Source organism: Crocuta crocuta, unplaced genomic scaffold (genome assembly GCF_008692635.1).
Source record: "Crocuta crocuta isolate KB4526 unplaced genomic scaffold, BGI_CrCroc_1.0 scaffold38, whole genome shotgun sequence".
Lineage (NCBI taxonomy): Eukaryota > Metazoa > Chordata > Mammalia > Carnivora > Hyaenidae > Crocuta > Crocuta crocuta.
The window spans coordinates 7,450,217-7,476,175 of NW_027532605.1; the positions used below are offsets into that span (position 1 = coordinate 7,450,217).

At 34.0% G+C, this 25,959-nt stretch overlaps 1 protein-coding gene across 1 annotated transcript in view; it reads right to left on the minus strand.

Moving 5' to 3' along the window:
* FSIP2 (fibrous sheath interacting protein 2) overlaps positions 1-25,959 on the minus strand; it is a 76,446-nt gene that overhangs the window by 34,988 nt on the left and 15,499 nt on the right. Inside the window, exons 10-16 of the mRNA XM_077780266.1 lie at positions 21,491-21,588; positions 20,684-20,726; positions 19,379-19,485; positions 16,898-16,961; positions 11,340-11,397; positions 8,733-8,769; positions 2-6,455 (exon numbers count right to left, since the gene is read on the minus strand). Coding sequence (XP_077636392.1) covers positions 2-6,455; positions 8,733-8,769; positions 11,340-11,397; positions 16,898-16,961; positions 19,379-19,485; positions 20,684-20,726; positions 21,491-21,588 — 6,861 coding nt within the window. The remainder of the gene's footprint in view (position 1; positions 6,456-8,732; positions 8,770-11,339; positions 11,398-16,897; positions 16,962-19,378; positions 19,486-20,683; positions 20,727-21,490; positions 21,589-25,959) is intronic.

The window sequence follows — 25,959 nt, forward strand, 5'->3', positions numbered from 1 at the left end:
TGAGTTGAGGCAAAATTTATGATCTTATTAAGAACTATTTGGACTAATTCCTTCCCCACTTGCAGTGGTGAATATTGAAAAAATTTGTTTTCTAACAGAGAGACATTTTGACTGCCTGCATAAGGATAAACTTGTGGTATCACATATCTGGTGGGATTACTTCCTTTTCCTGCTTGTTTAGTTTCTTTGATGCATCCTGCTTTCTTAGACAAGGTATCATTGTTGTCAGATGTTTCTTTTTTATTACTCTCATTTAATGATGTAACTACAGAGTACATTTTCCCCAAAACACGTTGAACTATGTCATTTGCTATGCTGTTAATCTGTGATTGAAAGTTTTTTTGTGTTCTGTCTGATGTTTTAATCTTAGAATTAGATACACAGTGGGGGTTTTCATTAAATGGCAGCAAATGGCCCATGATTTCCATTATTCTTTCATGAACTTTAGTTAAAACTTCTTCCACCACACTGAGCAGTGCAATTTTTTCTTTTTGTTTTGATTTTCCATTTCTCATAAATATTTCTTCCAAAACAATTCTCTGGCTTTCTTGTTCCAATGCCATTTGGTTTTGTTCTAAAGGATATTTTGAGAGCTGAGATAGTTTATTTTTCTCCTGCTCTCTTTGTCCTAGCAATATTTCATTAGATACAGTTAGTTGTGAAAATAATCTAGGATTCTCTTTTGAGTAAACACCAATTTCCTTTGCAGATCTTTTATCATATAAACTCTTTAAGATACTGTTCATGATTCCACTCACAATGATGTTTTCTTGGAATAAAATGTTGTTTGGATATGGATACATCTTTTGGATTTCTAAGTCTAAGTCATTTTTAATAAGTTTCAAAATGGCACTTGCAATGATATCAGCATATTCCTTAAGAGTAGCTTGTGATAGATTAATTGTGGAGTTAATATTTTCTCTGTAACTTGCAAAAGTGGAATCTGTGAGTTCTTGGCTGAGGATAGTTTTAGTGGATATTTTCAGGACATTCACATTTGATTCTACTTGGCTTGATTCATGAAAGATGCTATCATCTTGTATATAATTTTCCAGTTCCTGGCTATCAAATGACTCCTCTTTAGTCTGGAAAGCAAGAGTAATTAATGAATCTATTCTTTCTGTGGCAAAAGCTTCTAACCTATTGAAAATGGTTCTAGTAATGAAGTTGGCATTCTCCTCACATGGGTCGGGAGCAGATTTCTTGGCATCTTCTTTCTCTATTGTTATCTGACAATCATCAACATAAGCTGACTCCAGATCTCTTGAGGATGGCCAATTCTCTGTTTGTTCTTCACTTTTTGACTCCATTAGAGGAGGCTGTTGACACTCTGCTTTTGAAAATATGTCACAAATGGTCAGGGGCAATCTTGCAGAAGTAAGATTCTTTGCATTTATGCTCAGCATGACAGCAGAACTGACATTATGAAGAACAATATCTACTATATCATTAGATATCAAAATGACATCTGATTTAGGAACTGAAAGTTTTGGGATAATCTTATTTGCATCCTCAGTGAATATTTCAGAGGTTGCTCCAGAATGTTTTCCAGCTATGCTACGTTTCAGAGTGGATGTAGCACTAGATAGATTATTTTGATACAGTGTTTTTTCACAAATATCATGTAAGATACCTTCAACGGTATCTTGTATTTGAAACTGAAGTAATTTTCTATATTCAGTCTTGTTAAACAGCTTTTCAATAATACCTTCTTGTTGATCTGAATTAATCTCTTTCTCAGAATTGCTTTTGTCACATTTTCGTTTAGAGGACACAATATGTAACACAGTGTTAACAATTTGACTTGCAATATTTTCAGAAACCACAATGTTGTGAGTTAAGAAACTACTATTTTCCCTTTCTTTATCTAACTCATGTTTGATTCCTTGTAAAATTTTTTTAGCCACTTCCGTTGCATACATATTTAATTTATTCAAAGACAGTTGACACGTTGAGTTGGTTTTTTCTGATGTAATATGATCCACTGAGCAAGAGGAAGACTGATCTTCAGAATACAAATCTTTGGCTGATAATGCATTGCTTAATGCATTTTTATCCTGCTGAATAGATAAAGCCATTGGAACTGTGAAGTTGATTTTGGGATAAAAGAGAGATTTTACTTTGGAAGTAGCAAAAGTTTCTAAATTTGTTAATATTGCCTGTACAATATCTTCAACTACATTTACTTTAGCCTGTTTGTCAACACTGAATTTGGACTTAGAAGTACAAGGGTTCTTATTTAGCACAGTGACAGAAGACTTTCCTTCAAGGGTGTGTTCCTGTAAAGAAACATTTGCTCTAAAGGTGATGGATTTATACCTATTTTCACTTGTGTTTCTTTCTGGCATGGCAGCTGCATAAAGCTTATGAAATACAGTTCTAACAACATCATCTGCCACTGTGATTACATCTGCTTCAGACACTAAAGGACCCATTATTTTATCTATAAATTGAACAGATGTTTGAGGGATTGTCTCATCAGTGTTGTGAGGGATGCCACTTAAATGAGAGTGAGAGAGAGAAAGCACGTTTAATTGATTGACCAAAGAACTTTGAAAAATTTCATTCAAAATATTTCTTATAATGGGAACGACTGGTGATTTCTGTGGTTCTTTGAGTTTCACTTCAATTTTGCTTAAGGTTCTCTCTAGAACCCACTGTTTAAGAGAATCTGATTTAGTTTCTTCTCTTGGTAATGTTCTCTCCCCAGTAAATTCCTTCTCTGTATGTGAGGCATTTTCTAGAAATGAATCTGATTCAGCTCCTCCAGGAAGAAAATTTCCATAAGTTGGCCTGTATTGATAAGTTTTAGTGCCTCTCTCTTCAGATTCAGTGTCATTAAACATATCTGAGGATACTACATCTAAAATTAAATTAACTATCTTCTTAAGCATTTGATTCTCAGGCGGTGGGGTATTTGCACTTGTCTTCAAATCTAATGAATTCATATTTAATTCTGTTTGAATAGCTTTCAAAATAGTACTTGATATCTTTTTTGCATTCATGTATAAAGCAGACTGCAATAGTTCTTCATATGTGTCTGTGAAAATACTGGGACTTTCATATCCCAAGTCTATTTTATTGCTTTTTTCATTTCCATCATTAATAGAACCCAGATCTTCTAAATTTCCATTAGCAAACCGTTCCAGTTTGGCAAAAACCATATTAAGAATATCTGTAGCTACAGCTTTCAGTTCATTTGATTGTATTTCTTTTGTGCTCCCTGTTTTGGAAGTCACCAAAGCAATAGTTTTTGCTTTGCTTTTTGTCACCTCTTTATTACCCTCCTGAATTATCCTGGAAACTATGCTAGAGATCATGTCAGCACATTTGGCCATTTCCTCAATAATTGAAGCAAATGATAGGCTGTCGATATCAAGAGACTGAGGCTCTGAGACAGCTTTAAATCCAGAACTTGCAAAACTGGTATCCATATTAACACTACATAATTTTGCAAGGATGTATTCCAAAATTGCTTCGGAAATCAGCTGAATGTTAGACTGCAATGAAGTGGCCATTTGAGGATTTTCATTCTCTTCTCTGTCTTGCTTACTACCACAAGATGGCTGATGGTGAGAATGGGCTCCTATGAGATTACAAAACATTTCATAGAGTATTTCTCCAATACTGTCTAACACTTGCAATCTGGCCTTTTCTTTGAGATCTTTTCCATTCACAACACTATGGAGAGCACATGGAGTGGCCAAATATTTGTGAAAAGATCTTTTATCTTGCCTACTTGGCAAAATGTTTTGTTTATCAACATTGTCAGACACATATGAAGTTGTAGGCTTTGGCTGTTCTGAAGGGAGTGAAATAGTGCTTTGATCTGAATGTCCACTTGATAACATTTCACAAATACAAGTTAATAATGGAGATTCCATAATGTCATCACTGAGATTTGAGACAAGAGATTCTAATTTATCAGTGTCATCAAAAAATCCTTTACCTGTAAGAGATTTGGTATGGTCTATTTCCCTACGATTTAGAGTTCTCTTACTGAGTTCTAGTTCAGTCTGGATAGCATGCAAAACAATGTTTACCACTTTAGTTGTATAAGTACTAAGTTGAGATCGTAATGAAGATTGCTTAGCAACTGAAGGTTTGAAGACCATCTGCAATTTCTGACAAATGAATAACTTCAGCCTTTTAAAAATTGTATTAATGATCTTACCAGCAACGCCATCTATAGGTTGAGGTTCACTTTTTTCAGATTTTAACAGAGAAGGCTTTTCAGGATCTACACTGAAAGAAGATAAATATTTCACTTTCTTTTCACTGTCAAACCATATTTTTAATGGCTTTTTATTTGGTGCTTCTTTGACCATGGGAGGAGTATCAGAACTATCTAGAGAAGTTTGAACTGATGATGAAATGGAACCTCTAATGGTATTGGGAATGAAACTTAAGGCCTTCTGGAGTATATTTAACACAGCGTCTGTTATTTCTTGAGCCACTGCACTAATTTCTGACACAGAGAACACCTGGTCCATCCATTCTTGATGTGACAGTCCTTGAGATTTTTCTGAAACAAGAACAGAAGAAGCTGCTTTGCCAGTTTTACTGTTTAAGTGACCAGGAGGAACAGAAGATAGGTCCTTGAGCATTTCTGTTAAAATACTTCTAACTATGTTTTCTGAAGCCTTTTGTATGTGATACTTTTGATCTTGGCTGAAAATCAAGCTGTCTCTATTCAAACAGGGTTTTTCCTTTAAAATTTCTTTATTATTAAAAGATGGTAGCCCAATCTTTAATCCCTCATCACAAAATGCAATTTTGTTTCTTCGAGCAGAAGCTTCTTTAAGTGGTGTGCTATTTCTTTTGTATTCAAAGCACGTGTTTCCTTTTTTAAACCAATTCTCAGGAATTCGTTCCCAGGATTTTGGTTTTTCATCTTTAAAAGATGAATCAAGCACATTTTTCACAATTCTGTCTATTTCTTCATTATCTTCTTCAGAATAAAAAACCATGCCTGGAACATTAACAGGTGGAAATGGTCTTCTAGACCTAGGACCATTAGATAATCTGGTGCCAGTAAGTCTGTACTTTTCTTCAGTGTCAGAAGGATTTCTTAGTCTAGGGTGTCTACATTTTTTAACATCTTCTTTTCCTGGATCCTGATGTAGTTGAGTGAAAATATCATCAAGAAGCTGAAGGAATATTACTGTTTCTTCAGATGCAATAAGTCTCTCGTCATTAAGTTCAGATTGTATGTATCCTAGTATAGTGCTGACTGCTTCCTCTATATAGCCAACCAAAGAGGACTGGGAAAAAATATTTGACATTAAATTTTTTATTTCATCTTTAACAACTGAATTTGCAGCATCAGGTTCAGGACTACATTTCTTTTTGTCTGTTCTTTTGAGGGACACATATGTTGGGTCTGTCACAGGTTGCTGATGGGGAAGTTCAACTCCATCTTCAAGATAAGGAAGTTCATTTTGCTTACACGAAGCAAGAGTCATCAGCTTTTCTAAAATGGAATGTACCATATCCTCTGCAATGTCACACATGGGTTCCAAATTACAAGGCAGTGAAGCTTTTAAAGGTCTTCCATTTGATGGACTGAGGTATTCTCTATCGGGTGTTAAGCCTGGTTTAATGTCAACTGGTATATATTCTTGTGAAAATATCTCAATGCACTTTTTCTCAACTGCTGACTGTAGCTTCTCAAGCATATTCTCCACAATCTCTGAGGCTGCTGAGCAGATATCGACATTGTAAAGCAAGTCTTCCTTTTCAGGTTCACTTTGGTCAACAAAAACTTCAGCAGTAACAGAAGAAATAGAAGGAATGGCCTGTGTTAAATCAGACATTATTTCTTGAAAAATGCTTTCTAAAATCAATTGGGTTTCCCCTTTTAAGTGACACTTAAAGTTAACGAAAACATTCTTCAAATTCTTCATTTCATTCATGGCTTTTTCTTTTTGATCAGGAACAAGTGAACTCTCTAAGCCATCTGTTTCAGTGGTAGCATCCTTAGACTTTTTTGTGCCTGTTTCAAATGATGTCAAAAGGTGGCTATCCGATTTACAAGTTCGAAGCTTAGGATTTGCATCTACCATACTGGTTTTATCATATTTGAGTTCCGATGTTATAGATGGCCCTTTCTTATGGTATGTTTTCCCCACAAATGTTCTTTTGACGTGGGCAGAAGGTGGTTTTAAAGGTGTGGTTGGTCGCCTTACTGAGATGTCAACCTCAAAGGCACAAGGCTCTCGCTGAAATGTTTTAGTAGTAGCAGATGTGTAGCTTCTGTATGTAAACTCTTCACTGCATGTGCTACAGAAACTTGAACTCTCTGAAGAGAGGATGGAGTCAACAGACCCTGGATATGCTTTATTCCGGAACCTTTCTTCGTACTTCGTGATGGCTGGGTATAATATACTGGTCACTGTAGCTACAACCCACGTCATTACATTCTGAATTATACTATTCAGTTCTTCAGAAGTTACCTGAAAGGAAAGGAGGCAAGCAAGAATGAAGAGGAAATCAGGTAATAATTAATTCTGGGACAGAGGGTAGCATTTAATTTTTTATATAAAACAGTTCATAGCAGGATATATAGCATGGTTATAAAGAAAACATAGCAAAAAAATTATTTATAATTTCAGATTAATTTCAAATTGGCTTCTTTTGTACTGTAGTAAAAACTTTTTTATAAGTTTTCATTTGATTCACATTCCCTCATAAGTTTTTTGTTGTTTCCCCCAACATTTATTGCCTAGATAAATGACTTTTTGGTAAAAATAGAAAAAAGAAATCTCACCAAACTGCTGTCTAGCCATACAACAAGGCTTCTTGCAAGTGTTGGCAAGAAGAAACAGTGCCTACAACCCAGAAATATTATTTAGTAATATGCCAGGTTATTTATAACAGAGTATTTCTCCAAACAGATGTGGTCAAAACATTTGGGTGCTTTCAGAGGCATCTGTCCAGCTAGGATGTAAGGATGAAAAATAAGCCCTCCCTCCTTCCCATTCCCTGCTATAGAGGTGAACCTGTGATTACATATATGGAAATGACTGGAGCCAATGTTAAGAATTATTTGATAAGCAACAAAAAGAGAAATGGTTATGGAGACTGAATCACTTTGTATGGAAAAAGAGTATCAGCGCAAACTATTTTAGATAGGAAGGCTGAGAAAAGATGATGCAATCAAAGACCAAAAAAAAAAAAAAAAAAAGGCTCCCCTATATTGGGGTCTGAAAGAGTCAGGAAAGGAACAAGAGTTGGGAAACTGAATTTCTCATTTTGAGCCAGAAATATAAACCCAAGGACCAGATTTGGGTAACCATTTGTTCAGTAGTTAATGATGATGTCACAGATTACATTGGACCAAAAGCAGAAATAGAATGCATGTGTAGAATTCTATAAACCATGTCTTATTTCCTGAAAATAATTTTGGTTTTGCAAAAATCCTTTTGCCTATAATAAATGAGTTGTCTGTTTTTAAATTGTTATTACTCTTAAGACATAAAGGCTATAAACAAGTAATTGGCCTCAAAGCCTGGAAGGCTGGTATGATTCCTGAAAAGAGGCTTTTCATACCCAAAATGTTACCTTAAGTTAGCATGGAAATATTCATATTTCAAGGCAACATTCAAAGAAAATTTAACATCTATGTAACATACTCTCTCCTGATACTTTGGAGAGTATTTGGAGACTCCCTAGGGAGAGCAATTCTAGCCTACTGTAATCCATGAGTCTTCCAAGATATTTTATCACTTATTGTACATGGCTAGTGATTTGAAAACATTTTGGATGACAGCATATGTTGTATAATACTTCTTTTATACAATGACATCCTAAATCAAGTATTTTAAAAATAAAATCTAAATTTTAACAGAAAAAAGTAATTGTTATAAACCACTGTAATACATTGATTATATATATGAGACATTTATTACATATACTAGTTTTGTATTCAAACTTTATTACCAGAGATGATTTTTAAAAAGCTCCATTATTCTTCTTAGGCTGCATGTGAGAAGGAGTTTCTAAATTTTGTATATGAAAGAGGGATATTCCAAAAGTTTTCTAAGTAGTAAAATATAGGAATTAAAACCTAATTTTCAGTTGCTTTCCATTTTAATGTTAAACTAAGAAATATTCCCATGAATCAAGGGAATATATATAGTGTTTATATTTGCTACACACTCTAAGACTTGAGCAAGTGTCCATGTGAAAAAGTGTGTCAGAGTATGGGTTGTTCAACCCCCTTTCTCTTTCCTGACTGGTCCGACTAGTTCCAGAGTTGGGCTTTGTAAATTGGACCATATTATCTACCTGTTCCAAGTCTCAGCTCATAGGTGACCAGGTACCTTTTTATGTGACATTCTTAGGTGACCAGGCCACTTCTTACTAAAATAGCTAGAGCCAGACCCAGGCATCCCAGTTTACCAGCCAAGTCTGCAAAACCATGTCACCAAATGGCTTCCCATGATAAAACAGGTTTGTGGTATTTGACGCTGTCATGATGGCTAGGTCCCTTAATGTCATTCCACACACTTCTATGCCCATGAGACTTCTTTCGGAGGGGCCAACATTATTTTTTGAAAAGAACTTCAGATCACTAAAAAATTTAAGGGTTAATTGAAAGTAAGCTTTAAAGAAAGGCAAAGAGGAAGATATTAATATCAATAGGTGATTCCTCATTATTTTATTCAGTTTTTTTCTATTATGACACATTAGAAAATACTATTAATATGCTGTTCATCAATGATACATACTTTTTCTTGCAAGCAATTTTGTATGCAGTTCTGTTCTCTGTAAAGTGAAGAAAGGTTAAGCGTTTCGTTATTGTCTAGGGTCAAGAATTTATATAACTTTTTCCAAAATTTCTAATAATTAATCATCTATTTCTTGTCTTTATATCTGAGGGTTTTTCTATAGAAATTCAAAAGGAAGAATAAACTTTATTTTTTGTCAAACCCTCCCCCTCCTCCCAATTTAACCTGTTCCTTTGATACTGGCCCACATATTTTATTGCTTGGAGTAATAAAATTGTAGCTGTTGCATAAAAATATATATCTATCTAAAAATTCTACTTCTGACCCTCCTTTGCCATGCCTGCTCTGTGGCTCTCTGGAGGAGGGCACAGAATTGGAGGGAGAAGGTGGGCTACTCCTTTCTATTCGTTACAAGGCACCATAAGGTGGCAAGGTATTTGACCAGACCTTTCTGACAATCTTGCACTCTCATCAAACAGCAGGAAGGGAATATGTGAATGATTATTCAATAACTATGTGTTAAAATAATTGTCTAGCCATGGAATACCAGCTTACATATAGACCTTTTCGATATATGAAAATATTCTATCATGAGTTCTAGTTAGAATTATTTATCATCACACTCTAATGAAATAGAAAACACAGTTTCAGAATTGTAACAAATAAAAGAACAATAATGAAAATTATAGGAAGAAACCAAGTAGTTAATAAAACAAGATCTAAGACTATATGATACTTTCATAAATTTCAACATGGGTTCTTTGCTTATATTCATATATATGATACTCTCATAATTTCAACATAGGCCCTCTTCCTACTTTCTTAAAAGAAAACTGATATTCTCTTTCTGTTTTTGAAAGCTTATTCTATCCATTATAAAACTCAATTTTTCCCAAACTCTGAAGTTCAATCATGAGAGACAGTAAGACTGAGAGTACATACTAAATCTTGGTAGAAAAAAGAAAAAACAAGAAAATACCAACCTCCCCACCCCCATTACCCTCAAAAACACCAAAAAACAAAAAAACAAAAAAACAAAAAAAAACCCTTCACTGATTTCCGCTCAGAAATTGGGCTTGGTAGAAACCCTATTTAGACTAAAATATTTTTGCAATATGGAACCTGGAGCATGAGAGCTGATGTCAGTGACATGTCTTTTGGCCTTCTTTATTTTTTCAGGATCTGATTTCTCAGGTCAATCTACGCATAGTTTTCTACCTTTAGATATTTTACAGTTTAACTCTCCCAGATTCATTTTTATGTTCCCTTCACGTTACACTGTAGACACCAGATAGAACTCAAGGAGTCCAACCTATTGACTAATAATTGTCCCCAACAGGGTTTCTGCCCCAAAGGCATGCATATGGATCCAAACAAAGAGTAAAACGCCTAAGAATAAAATTAACCAGCTTTATGAAGAACACTTCACACAATTGTAATAACCAGATAAAGGATGACATTGGTGAAAAATGAGTAGAGTAAGAAGCTCTAAAAACCTACTCCTCTATTAAAGCAGTGAAAAAACTGGCAAAAAATCTTTTTAATAATTCCATGGTAAATATTTAATAATCACTTTTTTCAGTTTTCTGAACTCTGAAAATTAACCAAAGGTTTTCGGCATGCCAAAGAATGTTTATTCAAGAAAAATGGTTGCTTTATGTGAAAACAATGAGCTCTGTGCTATTTTAACTTGCCCTATTTTTATCTCCTTCCTCCAGTAGTATGCTGCATTAGTCAACCTAACTTCAGGTCAGAATACAAATAAAACACAACCAAAGATACTTTCGGGTCTGACTATGACTGTCCATCATACATTTGTCACATTCCTGTTTTTAAAAAAGTTTTTAATGTTTATTTATGGGGGGGACGCATAAAGAGAGGGAGACACAGAATCTGAAGCAGGCTATGCTGACAGCTCAGAGTCTGATGCAGTGCTTGAACCCATGAGCTATGAGATCATGACTTGAGCTGATCACTTTTTAAAAATGTGGTGATATCGGGACCAAAATAATAGTTTTTCTCCTAAAGTTGATAAGATCATACATAATTACTAAAAGAACAGGTGACCACCAAGTTTTGAGTAATGGAAATCCCTCAGGCCCTAAAAATTTCTCTCCAGAGACTTGCAATTTCCATCATCAGTGGATATTATTTGGGATTATACTGAAAATACCCTTTAGTAGAAGAATAATTGATGAAGTCATTAATACTTGAAAATTAAGTTACCATCCTTAGGAAGCCAATAATCTCAAGAAGCCTAAGAAATGGTAAATGTTTCAAAGGGGATAAAAGTAAAGAAACAAAGTTTAGATGCTGGAAATCTCCTGAAGTGAGGGCATTAATGTAGAATACACTTGAAAGGTGCATGAAGGCTCTGAATATAGAGGAAGTGTAGAACCACAGTGGGGCTAAGGAAATAGAAAAGGAAGAGGAAGAACATTGGCTTTGTCTGCTTTACAATTTACACTTAGTGCTGAGAGTTTGCAAAAGACAGAAATTTTAAGTAGAACTACTAGAGGATTACATGTAATCATTTGCTTTTGAATAGCACTTGTGATTATTAAAGTATTAATTTATAATTACACATTAATTTTCTTAGATACTTACATATTTGTGAAAGTATGAGAAGGGAAAGTACCCCGGGCTGTGGCATGAATCTGAGGTCCTATTTATTAGAAAAAGAATATTATAATTAGTTTGTATTCTTCCCCAGAAACTTGTAAAGTGGAAATTAATATCCTTTAGTAGATCTTTATTCTCTGAGACTGTCTTGTTCAAAAGCCTCCAGAGACTCTCCATGATGAAGTCCAAATTCCTTAGCAAGGCATAAAATATGCCATACAATCTGATGTTCTTACCTCTGTAGTGTCTACTCTGGTTAGCCTATATATTCATATATATTCTATAGTCCAGAGACATAAAATGGCATGGTTTCCTGAATATAACATGTTTTCCATGCCTCTGGGCCTTTGTTTGTGCCATTTCCTTTGCCTTGAGCACCCTGTCTTCTTTTAACTTCTCATCTTTTAGGCTTCATTCAGTTTGTGTTAATTCCACTAGAAAGACCTGCCTAAGTAAATAATTATTTTTTTAGTGCTCCTAAAGCATTCTACACATATTTCTATTATAAAAACTCATTATGTTATATCATACTTAAATGTTTACTCTTCTGTCTTCCTGACTATGACATAAATTTACCACTTTATCCTCAGCACTTAAACACACAGTATTCAGTAACATTTATTTGCTGAATGCATTATTTAATTAATATGCTCCCCACCATTTATTCACTGGTTTATCTGTCATTAATCTCCTTCTGCTTGAATATTGTCTAACTTACTTTGTACATAATCCACCAAGATTCTATTACTGGGCTTTAGTAAATACTTTGCATATAAGTGATATAGGAAGTCTCTGTAGTACATTTCTACAGGCATGCTGAATTAGTGTATGTCAACTATTCAAAAACACAAATGAATAAAAGATGTAGACAAAAAGAATGCCCTTATTTCAGGAAGTAGTATTAGTAATTAGAACCAGTTCAAAGTCAAGTTTAAATGTAACTCTTGTTTCTTTCAGTAAATGAGTAATCAGTTGCTACTAGTGATGTGTATAAAAAAGTCTTATTTAAATCCTGTGAACATTTTTGGGGTTTGTTTTTGTGGATATGTTTTTGTGTATGTTCAGTTTGGAGAAGTAACTGGTGTTAAGAGTGAATAACTGGGAGATTAAGTGTGAAGACAGTACTATTTTAAAAACAAAATTTAAAAAAAGACGTTTATGTGGTTACCATTAATATGTGAGAGTTAGAAATTTAAAAAAATTGCCTATATAAAATTTTGCCTGAATTCTATATAAAACATTGAAACTGACCTTTTAAAACAGCCAAGCAAAAAATTTGGGGGTAGCACAAATCTAGAGTGGTAAGCAAGTGTTAAAGCTGATGCCTGCTTTATGAGCATTGACAATACCTGAAAATAAAAGGTGGGGAATCAAAACTAAGAATCTCTAAAAATATCCTGGAACCCAAAGAGCTATATGCCCCTGGTGGAAGAGTTGTCTTTTAAAAAAACACATGCCGCAGAAGTAGCAGCACAAATAAATTATGTCTTGGTTTCAGTCTTGGAAAGGAAAAATAAAAACCTCTCTTTTTTAAAATTAACTTTAATGTTTATTTTATTTTTGAGAGAGAGAGAGAAAGAGAGAGCTAGCAGGGGAGGGGCAAATAGAGGGAGACACAGAATCCAAAGCAGACTCCAGGATCCCAGCTATCAGCACAGAGCACCATGTGGGGCTTGAACCCATGAGCTGTGTGATCATGACCTGAGCCAAAGTCAGACACTTAACCTACTGAGCTACCCAGATGCCCCAATAATATCTCTTAAGAGATAATCTGCAATTATAAATTCTTATATGACTCTGAGGTTCAAATATACTGTGTATTCCATAAAAAATTAATTTAAAATGAACCTGCATTGATATCTTTTCAGATGACTATTAGAAGCCTATTTCTGAGTTTGAGCCCTGCTAGCAACACAGAGCCTGCTTAGGATTCTCTGTCTCTCTGTCTCTCTGTCTGTGTGTGTGTGTGTGTGTCTCTGCCCCTCCTCCCTCCTCTGTTCATATATATAACATTAATAATGCTCCCTACACACACACACACACACACAGATATGAAGGAACACCATGCTGTTAGCAGAACAAAAGCATTAGATGTAGACATCAATGATTTAAAATATTTGAATTACTAGATATAGAATATTTAAAAAGTGAATTTTTTCTGTTTAAATATATGAAGAAGGAATTGGAAAACGCAGGAATGGAACAAGAACCTATCAAAAAAGTCCAGTCAAATTTGAAAAATAACTATTCAGAAATTATATACATACATACACACACACGTGTGTGTGTGTGTGTGTGTGTATACATATAAAACCTTTAACCAGAAAATTTTCAAAATGCATTGAATTGAATTAGGTAAACTGAAGAAAAATTGGTGGTTTGGGGGACAAACTTGAAGAAATTAACCAGAATGCAGCACCAGAAAAATAGAAAATATGATAGTTGTTAAAAGATGTAGAAGAAAAACAAGATACCTAACATATACATAACTGGGGTTTTAGAAGAAAATAATAAAGAAAGTGAGAAGAGGCAATACAGGAGAGAAAAATAGCTGAAACTTGTCCAGATCTGTTCGCCACAGTGATACTAAGGAAAAACAAAGTCAAGGCCTTAAAAGCAGACTGAGGTGTGTGGGGGAGGGGTGGGGCAGAGGGGGAGAATCACTTACACAAGAATTACTAAGTAGAAAAAAGTAGAACATTTAAATAGAAGAGTATCTTTAAAGTGCTAGTAGAAAAATAATTGTTCTTAAAAGCTTGTATACCCAGCCATAACTATATCCTAGAACATGGGTAAAATAGAATTTTATCAAATAAAATCTGAGGATTTACTCCCAACATAGATTCACTACTGTATTAACAACGGATTTACTTTAGGAAGAATGAAGGTAATTCTATAAAGTACAAAATGCAAAAAAATGATAAACAAAAAAATATTGGTAAGCATGAAAAAATATAAACAAAACCTGGATGTATAAAAAACAGAATTTTAATTTAGCTGGTAAAAAAAATCAAAACTAAATTATTGGTTAAATATGAGATAGTGATTTAGAAGTAATAAACTATTCTAACTTTTACTTTAAGTATACATGTTAAAATTCAAAAGTAATTGTCAAAAGGAATATACACAGCATACAGTTTCTAAAACAGTAGGAGGAAAACTGGATTAAAAATAATTTTAATTGGGGCGCCTGGGTGGCTCAGTCGGTTAAGGGTCCGACTTTGGCTCAGGTCATGATCTCACATGAGTTTGAGCCCCACGTTGGGCTCTGTGCTGACAGCTTGGAGCCTAGAGCCTGCTTCGGATTCTGTGTCTCCCTCTCTCTCTGCCCTCACCCCCCCTTGCTTGTGCTCTCTCTCTCTCTCAAAAATTATTTTTTAAAAAAATATTTTAAAAATAAGTTAATAAACTGAAAGAGAATCAAAGCAAATTAAATACTTTGAAAGAAAGCAAGAAAGGAGAAATTAGAAGAAAATATCAAAAAGCAGAACCAAGCAAAGCACTAATATGGCAGTAAACATCTTCCAAAGATTGTAATTAACATAAATGTAAATGGCTTAAATTCAATTAAAAGTCAAATTCTAAGACTCAGTAAAAATGAAACAAATGCAGGATTAGAATGATTACAAAAGTCACATCTATCCATAAAAAGATACTAAGATTTAAAGCTGATACACCTGTATTAGTTTCAGACCTACTAAATCTGAGACAAAAAGCATCACTTATGATAAAGATCACACATAATAATAAAAAACTGAATTCTATACCTGAAACTAATATTATTACACTGTATGTTAATTAAGTGTAATTTAAATGAAAGCTTAAAAAAATCCCTCAATTCACCAGGATAGTCCTCGATGTGCCTAATAACTAACCTAGATCAACGGTCAGACACTTAACCTACTGAGCCACACAGATGCCCCATCCCCATGATTTTTAGAACAGAGTAAATCAAAGTAAGTATATAGAATTTTTGAGCTACACAATTAAACATCTTGATTGAATGGAAATATTTAGAACATGGTACTACCAAGTGGATATTTATTGTTTTCAGCCATACACAACTCTTAAAAACTAATCATGTGCTAAGCCAGTACAGAAATCCTGCAGATAATTTGAAAAAGCTGGTACAATAAGGCCGTGATCTCAATCTGCAAAGCAATTAAATTGGAAAGTAATATCAAAAGGGAAACTAGAAATGCAATATACTTAAAATTTTAAGATGAATTCATAAATACAAAATAAGACAAAATTAGAATTTAGATATGAATTAGAAAAAAAATACTGCATATCAAGTTTTTCCATACATTTCAAAATCTCTTACATATCACCAATCAAGTGGCACACATTGTTCTCCGCACTTTTAAAATATTAACTTACTGAATTGCCATAGGAATCACATGAATGATGTATAATTGCTGTTCTTGTAACAGGACTCCAACCAGTTCTAAGGGTTAAGTTGCTTCAAGTTAACATACTCCTTCCTTCCTGACCTAAGGCCCTTGATCTATAACAGAACTAATTTACTTTCTCTGAGATTTACAGACCACTGGCCATGGGGCAATGAAGGATCGGAATGTTCTCAGGCCATAGAGGCCAGAAGTCTGTTTGAAGCCACTTCAGCTTTCTGATTGGCCCAGCAATCTTTTAGCAAATTGTTTTTGTTTTGCAAGATCACACAAATTGTTTTTCATTTGCAAGATCACACAAATGACTTTACTGTCCTCCCTTCGCACATTAGTAGACCTTGCTCCCCTATGCAGAAAGAACAGAGTGGTCTTGCACACACCCTGGGTACCAAGGAACTGCACCTTCTTGCACAGCCCCCACCCTGGGCACCAAGGATCTAGAACTTGCACAACCTCCGAGCTCTGAGATAACTGGCATCATTGAGTCTGCAGTTTATCCAGAAATGTCACAGACCACTGCGTATCCCTTAACTGATTAAACCCCTTTAAAAATCTTATGGTCAGACCAAAATCTTGGACAAGAGTCCACCTCTCCCCAGGTTGCCAGCCTCCTGAATAAAGCTCAAATTTCTTTCCAATCAAAACTCCTCTCTTGAGGAGTGATGGTCAGTGAACTTGGGTTAGGTAACATTCTCATTTTAGAGGTAGAAAAAATAAAGAACAGAGAAGTTAAATAACTTGGCCAAACAAAAATTTTAAGTGTTGGAATGTGGATTCAACTTAAGTATTTGGGTCAGAATATATGTTCCTACCCATTATGCTACATTGCCTTTCAATAATATAATCCATTTGAAAAGGATATATGGTAACTCTCTGCCAAGAAGTTTGAAAATTTAGATGGATAAAAGAGACAGAATACATGAATAGCTTCAAATTTATTGAATCTGTAGTTTAAAAATGTTTTTCTCGTTAAGGGAGCCAGGATGAGGTTAAATATTTTTCCAGTGAGTTGTACCAAACATTCCAAGAATACTTAGCACGGTACCAGGCATGAAGCACGAACTCAATAAATGTTAGTGAAAGAATGAATTAATAGACTGCATAACTTACTCAGTAGCTGTTACCGATATTTACCTGATTGACAGAAGTAGCTTGATTTCTTGTTTGATCGTTCATTCAAACCAGCGTTTATCTCCTTCTATATAATCCAAACAACAAAACAAACATCCTCAAAGGATTTCCTCCTCCAGGATTTGAACATAGACTATTATTTAATATTTAAAATACAGAAATTTAAGATTTTGAGAACTCTTAAATGTCAGTTTTTAAGAATTGCATGCATTTTGTGGTATTTACAGAATTTAAAATTCCATAGTTGTATCGTGGGAGATACACAAAACTGCCCACACATCTGGTGATTTGAAAAGGCTCATGGGACTGAGAATATAGTTGTACTCATGTCTAGGATTTACTATAGTAAAAGAATACACTGTAGGATAAAGAAGGGGAAAAGACATAGGCCGAATCTTGAAAAATCCATGCACCGTTTTTCGTATGCTCTCTCCCTCCTGTGAGAGGACACACATATGTATGCTCTTTTTTTCGTATGCTCTTTTCTCTAGCAATTAAAAAAAATGCAGCAAAATGTACAGTGTTTTTATCGTGGGAAATCCATTAGAAACTCAGCACTCAAAGGTTTTTATTGAAGGCTGGTTATGAGGACACCCTGTACCTTAGTGCATATCAAAATTCCAGCGTCTCAAAAGAAAATCAGATGTTCAGCAAAAATCACGTTATTTGCAGTATAGTGCACCATCCATCCAGCTATGGAAGCTTCCCATATTACTTCGGGACTGTTGGAAAAGTCATCTTCCCAATGCTAGCCAGAGGGCAACCTTGCAGACAGGCCCTTCTAAAGACACCAGTTTCAAGCCTACTTTGTTAACTCTTTTCTGCACAGTAATATTCACTAGCATCCTAAAATGAACTATCTGTGCAATGCACTAATTGGTAAATATGTCAGTCAACTCCATGGGACAGAAGAATAGTGTGCTTTAAAATTTTTTTTAATTTATTTAAATTTTTTTTTCTAGAATTTGTTTTATTTATTTTTAAATAGTTTATTGTCATGTTGGTTTACATATAACACCCTTTAAAGTATTTTTTTAAATGTATTTTTTGAGAGTGAGAGAGACAGAGTGTGAATGGGAGAGGAGCAGAGAAAGAGGGAGACACTGCATCTGAAGCAGGATCCAGGCTCTGAGCTGTCAGCACAGAGCCTGAAATGGGACTTGAACTCACAAACCACGAGGTCATGACCTGAGCCAAAGTCAAATGCTTAGGCTTGAACTCACAAACCAAGATATTATGAGGCACCCTGTCGTGCTTTTTTGACAATGCTACAATGGGAGAAACGTTTTAGAGCTAGAAAGCAGATAACAGGTTCTCTGATTACAGAGGGATGTGGTTCTCTTGATTTGTTCAAGAGCTCAATCTGCTCAAGGAGGTAAATCCAGTGAAACAGGCTTCTATTTTTGCCCACCAGATCTGAGAACTGAACAGAGGCCACCAAAAAAAATATTTTATGACAGTGATAGACCACGTATAACCTGTTGGATACAGCATGTAATACTTAGCATAATAAAATGGCCATGCTTTTCTCATAGTAAATTAGGAATCTGTGGACATTTGGTACTCATTTGAGATCAATATGGATGACGAATTTAATAATATACACATTAACCAAAAAAGGTCAGTTAAGAAAATTTAGGTTGTTTTTATAGGAGTTTTTGTTTGTTTGCTTTTTTAGTAAAGGACACGGCCTTTGGAATCTGTTAGGTAATATGAGAATTTTAAATGCCAAAGTTGTTAAGAAATTTCTTTTTATACTTTAGCATACTTAAGGTGGATATTGACATAGCAGAACGCTGAACTGTAAAATGTTTACAATAAAACTGCACTACAGAAAAGCATTTTATGGTAAATATACATCTTAGAAGTTGTGTGTAGTATAGTCTGTTGATTATTATGCATTCGAAGAAACAGAAAATGATGCCACTTCCTACCCTATTCAAGTAGAATTCATTTGGAGAGAACTTAGTTACTTTCCATTTTCAAGCCATGTTAATTCTTTAGCACCAGGTGAACCAGTTAATACTGTGCTACTAATGGAATGTGGTTTTGACTCCTAAAACAAGTTGGTAACTCACGGAGGGAAAAAAAAAAATGTAATGTATATCAGAAGATATACCCTGAATTTATGCTGCTAACTTTTCAATAGCAGGTAACTGATCGCTGGTCAAAAACAAAGGAGAGAGATAATATGACTACGTCTGAACACTCCATCAGTATTAGTAGAAGCCCAACCAAAGAAGGCCAAATTAATACTTCCTCTGAAGGCTGCAGGTATGTACTGCAAACTACAATGTTGTAGCCTATATTTAGGAAGATTATCCTAGGGCTATTAAAATTTTATTATGGTATGACTAATTTCAGGGAATGAAGCTGTTTGGTATGGTCACTTCATGAATGAAAATTTTTATGCCCATGCTGATCATAAGATTGTACCTCTCTCAGTAATTCTGCTTGCATTTGGGGCAAAGAAATATTATATACCTCATCTTTTGGAGGATCCAAGTAAGAGTGTGAAGATCTCGGACAGTATCTTGTGGGTGAAGTTTGAGCTGAAGTAATTGAATTTTGAGCTGAGATATTTACAGCTCCTAGAGAAAGAACAGATTAATTTTACCTATGAGGAAATCATATTTCTGGAACGAGGGAGATGCTGATGAATAGATTTGATCCAAAGTCCCCACTGCTGAGCTGCCACAATCACTGAATTACCACAATCAGGGATTTATTTGAGGTAAAGCAGTATCTCCAAGAATTACATGACCTTTTTTTAGTGTTCATTGGCTACAAATTTCCAGTGGTTCACTATTGCCTTTAGAGATAATCCTGAAATCCTTAACCTCTGATGCTAATTTATTAGTTCAGAAGTTATTAGAACCTAACTTCTATTAGGCCAGCTTAGTCCGTATAATTAAACACAGACCACTGCCAGAATTAACTGTTCAGTCTGCAATGGAAAACCACTCACTACTTGGATAAGGAAATAACCCAAGCTGTGTTTTAGGAAAATTACTTTCACAGCAAAATTTATGGGGATTAAAAAGAGGAGGACAACAATGGGGGAAGGTAACTGAAATAGCCAAGGATAAAAGAAACAAGGTAGAGGCTGTGGGAATGAAAAGAGAGGAAAGGGCAAAGGAAATTAAGGAGACAGAGTAGAAAGAAAGTAGCAACTTTGGGATACAAAATACAATAAAGAGCCAAAGAATAATTAACATTTTGATGATGAGTTTGATATTCTATGGAATTCGAGGTGATCATTGGCCACTGGATGGAGGTGCCTAATATTTTCTTTATGTATATGTAGGATATGCATGTGAATAACTTTAGTGCCTTCCAGAGATCTAACAAGGTATGGGAAAATTTAGCTATTGTATAGTCCACTGAAAGGAAATTGGGAAATAGGATATATTGTCTATGGAGAATTGATGGCACTGGAGTGTGGGGAACTTCCAGAGACAGTTCTCTGTACTGTAATTTACTGAGTCATATACATCAGTAATATAATCCATCACTATTAACAGCCACAGCAGTGACCCTGTGTCACTTTGCAAATTTTTCCGTACTTTGCAAAATTCAAAAGCCATACTCATCAAGCAAGCTCTGAAATGTGAGCTAATTATGTCTATATTCATAAACAATTTTGTACCATGCTTTATTATCCAAAATAACCATGATTGTTATAATCAGCAAAAAAATTGAAAAATTATATGATAAAAAGAAAAAAATATATTGTCATGATTATGAAATTAACAATATAACAAATATGACTGGTTTTCATTTTCTCACCTTTATCATCGAAAGTATTTGATTTTCTAGTTACTCCATCTTTCTACATGGTACGTTAAAGAGAAAAACATTAATTAGTAACTGTACTTCTAAAAGAAATTTTGTCACTGTCAATCAACCAAATTAATACAGTTTTTCCCTCTTTTATCCCCTAAATCTCACATGAAAATTGTCTCAGGAAAATATATATAAACAACCTCTTAGAATACCTTCTACAGGGATCTCAAATTTAAAGTTGAGTTCAATATGTAGCAATGTACAAAGTTGTTCCTTTTCTAGTATTCCATATTTTGTTTAAAGGCATAGTAATCCATCCAATGGTTGGTTCTACAGTTTAGAGTCATTCAGTCTGTTTCAGGGAAATACAATCTAACCTATTCCAATCCAGCATACAGTTTAATTAAACAGTTGTCTTTGATTTTGACATTGTTTTATTGTGATAACATTTTGTATCTGTCTGCCCTATCAGGCAGTAAATCCTCAAGAGAATTGATTATGTTTTATTCATCTTTGTATCTTGTGTGTCCCAATTTCCTCATTTTCCCTTCCTTCTGGTTTAGCACAGAGCTGGGCCAAAAGTGAATGAGTTTTAGCTATTATTATCATTATAATTGATAAATCTTTGGATTAGATTCTGTTAAATTACATAGTGACTCAATACACCCAAGAAAGGAAATCTGGCCTCATGAATAGACCCTAATATCCTTAAACAAGTGCTATCATGCCAGTGAAAGAGATCAGTCAAAAAAGTGAAAAGTTAACTAGATAAGTAATCACCATACAAAAGTTTGAGGCATAATTTTATACCTTTTGTTCAGTACCATTAACCTGTACAACTGAAGTTGATTTTTTGACAATATTTTTTGTGGTACTTAGAGATTGATAAATAGCATTTGCTGCAGTTCCTAAAAGTAAATGAGAGAGAAAACCATAGTTATTTTATTTTAACAATCTATTGAAGTGTAATCGAAGTATAATAAACTATACTCATTTAAAATGAAAATATTTCAACCTTAAAATATGTCTACAACTATGAAGCTGCAATCAAAATAACTTTTCTAATACTCTTAAAAGTTTTTTTCACCCACTTTTGTAATCCATCTTTCTTTCTCCTCTCATACTGACACCACCACTCTATATTTCTCACATAAGCTTGGCTTGAATTTTCTAGAATTGTGTATTCATGGAATCTTATAGTTTGTACTCTTTTTTTTTTTTTTTTTTTTTGCCTGGTTTCTTTTACTCAGTATAATGTTTTCACATATTTTAGTAATTTGTTCCTTTTTACTTCTGAGAAGTGCTTCATTATACAGATACACCATAAATTTTTATCCGTTTACCTGCTATTTGGGTTGTTTCCATTTTGGCCTCTCACAAATGAACTTTTATGAGAATTCATGTACAAGTCATTGTGTTTTCATTTCTATGGGGTAAATACCTATTAGTGGGTATATGTTTAACTTTTACAAAACAACACACTGTTTTCCAAAGTGGTCACGCCATTTTACAGACCATTCAGCAGTGCATCAGAGTTTCAATTCTTCCAGTTCCTTATCAATATTTAGTAAGCAGAAGTAAAGAAATAGTAAAGGTGAATATCAAAGAAATTGAAAAAAGAAAGAAAATAATGAAACTAACAGCTAATTCTTTGAAAAATTCAATAAAAGTGATAAGCCAGATTACCAAGAAAAAGACACAAATTTGTAGAATCAGGAAAATTAGAGATAACAGCACAACAAAAGTCTATATAGATAATACTAAAAATAATAATAAAGGAAAGGAATATTATGAAAACTGTATGGCAGTAGGTTTAAAAATTATATACAAAGGATAAATTTCTTGAAAAACACAAACTAATATCATTCATGAATAGATGATATGAAGTACTAGAACTACATATCTATTAAAGAAATTGGATATGTAGTTAAAAACACGTCCACAAAGAAAACTCCAAGCTCAACTGACTTCATTTCTGAATCATACCAAATATCTAAAGAAGAAATTACACTAATTATATACAAACTCTTCCAGAAAATTAAAGAAGAATCCTTCTACTCTCTTAACTCATATTTTGAGACCAAAATCACTCTGACACCAGTCACTAAAAGACATTACAAGAAAAGAAAACCTTAGTCACCATCCCCCATGAACAAAGTTGCAAAAATTATAAATGAAATATTTTGAATTTAACAATAATGATAAAGATAATGCATAATGAATGAATAAGGTTAATCTCAAGAATGTGGGACTGGTTTAACATTTATTATATTATATTTATTATACTATATATAACTATATACATATATATAAAATAACACGATTTCTAGTATTTTTAAAAAATCTTTGAAATCCATAGGAAAAAGAAAACCCAGTAAGAAAATGGACAAGAGGTTTGAAAATATGATTTCTCAGAAAAGGAAACATGACTCAGAAATCCCATATCTAGGCATATAACCCCTAGAGAATCTCTTTTCAATGACTACCAGAAGATTGTGTGTGTGTGTGTGTGTGTGTGTGTGTGTGTGTGTGTGTGAATATATATATATGAATGTTTGCTGCAGTATTGGTCAAATAACAGATACTTCCATCAACAGACATATATGTATAATTGTGGTATGTTCACACAATGGGATATATCAGTAGTGAAATGAAATAAAGTGTCAGACAACACAGAGATAAAACTTGTGAAACATAATGCTTAGTGTAAAAAGCAAGTCACATAAGACTGGATACAACAGCTTATCAGTTACATTAAAATACTTTTAATAGTATCTATCTATGTCTATGTCTATATGTATATATGTAGTTTGAGGATATACACCCATGTAGTAAATATATTTAAAAAGTAATGATTATAATAATCACTAGATTTGGATAGTAGTTCTGTGAGACAAGGAAGTCTGCTTAACAAAATTTGGCAAAAGCATAAACTTAAGCTTAAGGAAATTCAGTGAACATTAAAGCAGGTAAAAAAAAAAAAAGAAAGAAATTCACACCAACACATATCATAATTAAATTGCTAGAAACTATTTCCCACTCCCAAAAATTTTAACAACCAGAGAAAAATGTCACCTTACTTACAGAGGATCACTATTCAAATATAGCCAATATCTCATCAGAACTATGGAAACACAATGAAATGGAACAGTTTTCAAGTTCTGGAAAAAAATGTCAACTTACAATTCTATATCAAATGAAAACACTATCATTCAGGATGAAGGTAAAATAAAGACATTTTTAGAGGAAGGAAAACTAAGATGATTCAGTGCCAGAAAATCTGTTTTAAGAGAAATACTAAGAGAAGTACTATAGACTGAAAAATAAAGATACTGGAAAAGAAACCTCTGATATCAGAAATTAAAGGGCATTCAAAATGGTAACTAGGTAAATATAATAGGTTAGTCTTCTTCCATTTAGCTATTTAAATTAAAACATATTACTTTGAATGGATGCTTGATGTATGTAGATGTAATACATAGGGCAACTATAGCAAAGGGATGTGGGATAAGGAGTCCTATATAGTGGAAATATTTACATTCCACTTAAAGGGTTAAGTGGAATTGTGAAAAGATAGTGTTATCTAGAACAACCACTTAAAAATCTGTAAAAAGAGGTATAGTAAAAAGTATAGTCATGGACACTTGGAAAACAAATTTTAAGAATGTCTTGTATACTCTTGAATGCTGACAAAAACTGAGGACTGATGGATGTGGGGGGGAGGGGGGGATGGGCATGGAGGAGGGCACTTTGGGGATGAGCACTGAGTGTTATGTGGAAACTAATTTGACAATAAACTATTTGTAAAAAAAAAAAAAAAGAATGTCTTGTATAATAGTATCAAAAAATGAAGTACTTATGTATAAATATAACACAACATATGTAAGAACTCTATGCTGAAAACTATAAAAACACTTATGACAGAAATCAAGCACAACCTAAACTAACAGAAAGAGATACTATGTTTATGGGTTGGAAGGCCAAGACTTGTAGAAGATTTCTTTTCTTCTTAAAATGATCTATAGATTGATTTAATGTACTTCATTAAAAAATGTCACCCTAATTTTTTTAGACAAACTAATCATAAAATTTATATGCAAAAGGCAAACAAATTAACGTAGTGCTAAAATTTTTTGAGGAAAAAATTTTGGATGATAGAATTATACTACCTGATTTCAAGACAGTCAAAAGCTACACTAACGTATTACAGTATTAGCAAAGAGACAGACACATAAATTGATCGATGGAACAAAAAATTAAAAGGCAAGTCACAGACTGAGAGGAAATATTTGCAAATCACATATCTGAAAAAGATTTGTATTCAGAGTATATAAATAACTCTTGAAACTTAACAGTAAGAAAACTACCCAATTAAAAATGAGCAAAAAGCTTCAACAGATACTTTACTAAGCAGGATTTACAAGTGGCAGACAGCATATGAAAATATATTTATCATCATTAGCCATCAGGGAAATGCAAATGAAAATCACAATGAGATAACACTAGATCTATTAGAATGACTAAAATAAAAAAAATTGCTGATAATACAATGGTTGCAAGAACACATAGAGAATGGATCTCTGGTGCATTACTGATGGGAATGCAAAATATTTCAGGCACTCTGGAAAGCAGTTGGAACAGTACTTTGTACACTTAAACATACATTTGCCATGACTCAACAATCCCTTGTTTACATAAAAAGCTGACTAAAAATACTTCTGAGTTTTCTGTTCATAATCATCAAAACCTGGAAACAACCCAAAGCTCCTTCAACTGATGAACATATACGTTTTGTAGAGGTGGGGTTGGTGTTGTCATAACTGCATGCATTGTAATAACTATTGGTGTCTTAAAAAAAAGTCCTTGAACTTTAAAAGTAGGACCCAAGAAGCTTAAGAGGTAAAGCTGCCTCAGTGGTCCTGAGACCGGAAGACAGCCTCCGCTAAGGCAGCTCTGTCGCTCCCCAGGTTTCTGAGTCTTGAGGAGACTAATCAAATTACATACTCAGGGAGGAAAGATGGAGGACTTTTTTTCTTTAGATTTGAACCAATATTGCCAAAGCAATTTAACTTTTTTGCTTTAATTTTTCCCTGGAAACTTGATAGTGGGAGGAGATTCATATTGTTCAATTTTTAACAGTCTCACACTTTTGACAGTGTATTATTTGGGGGAGTTTTCTGCTGCCATTTGTGCTCCTGGTCTAATCCAGTGAGCCCTCATAGACAACATGAAGTAACAGTATGGGATACATAATAAAGTAAAATTCAGTAGGGTTTGGA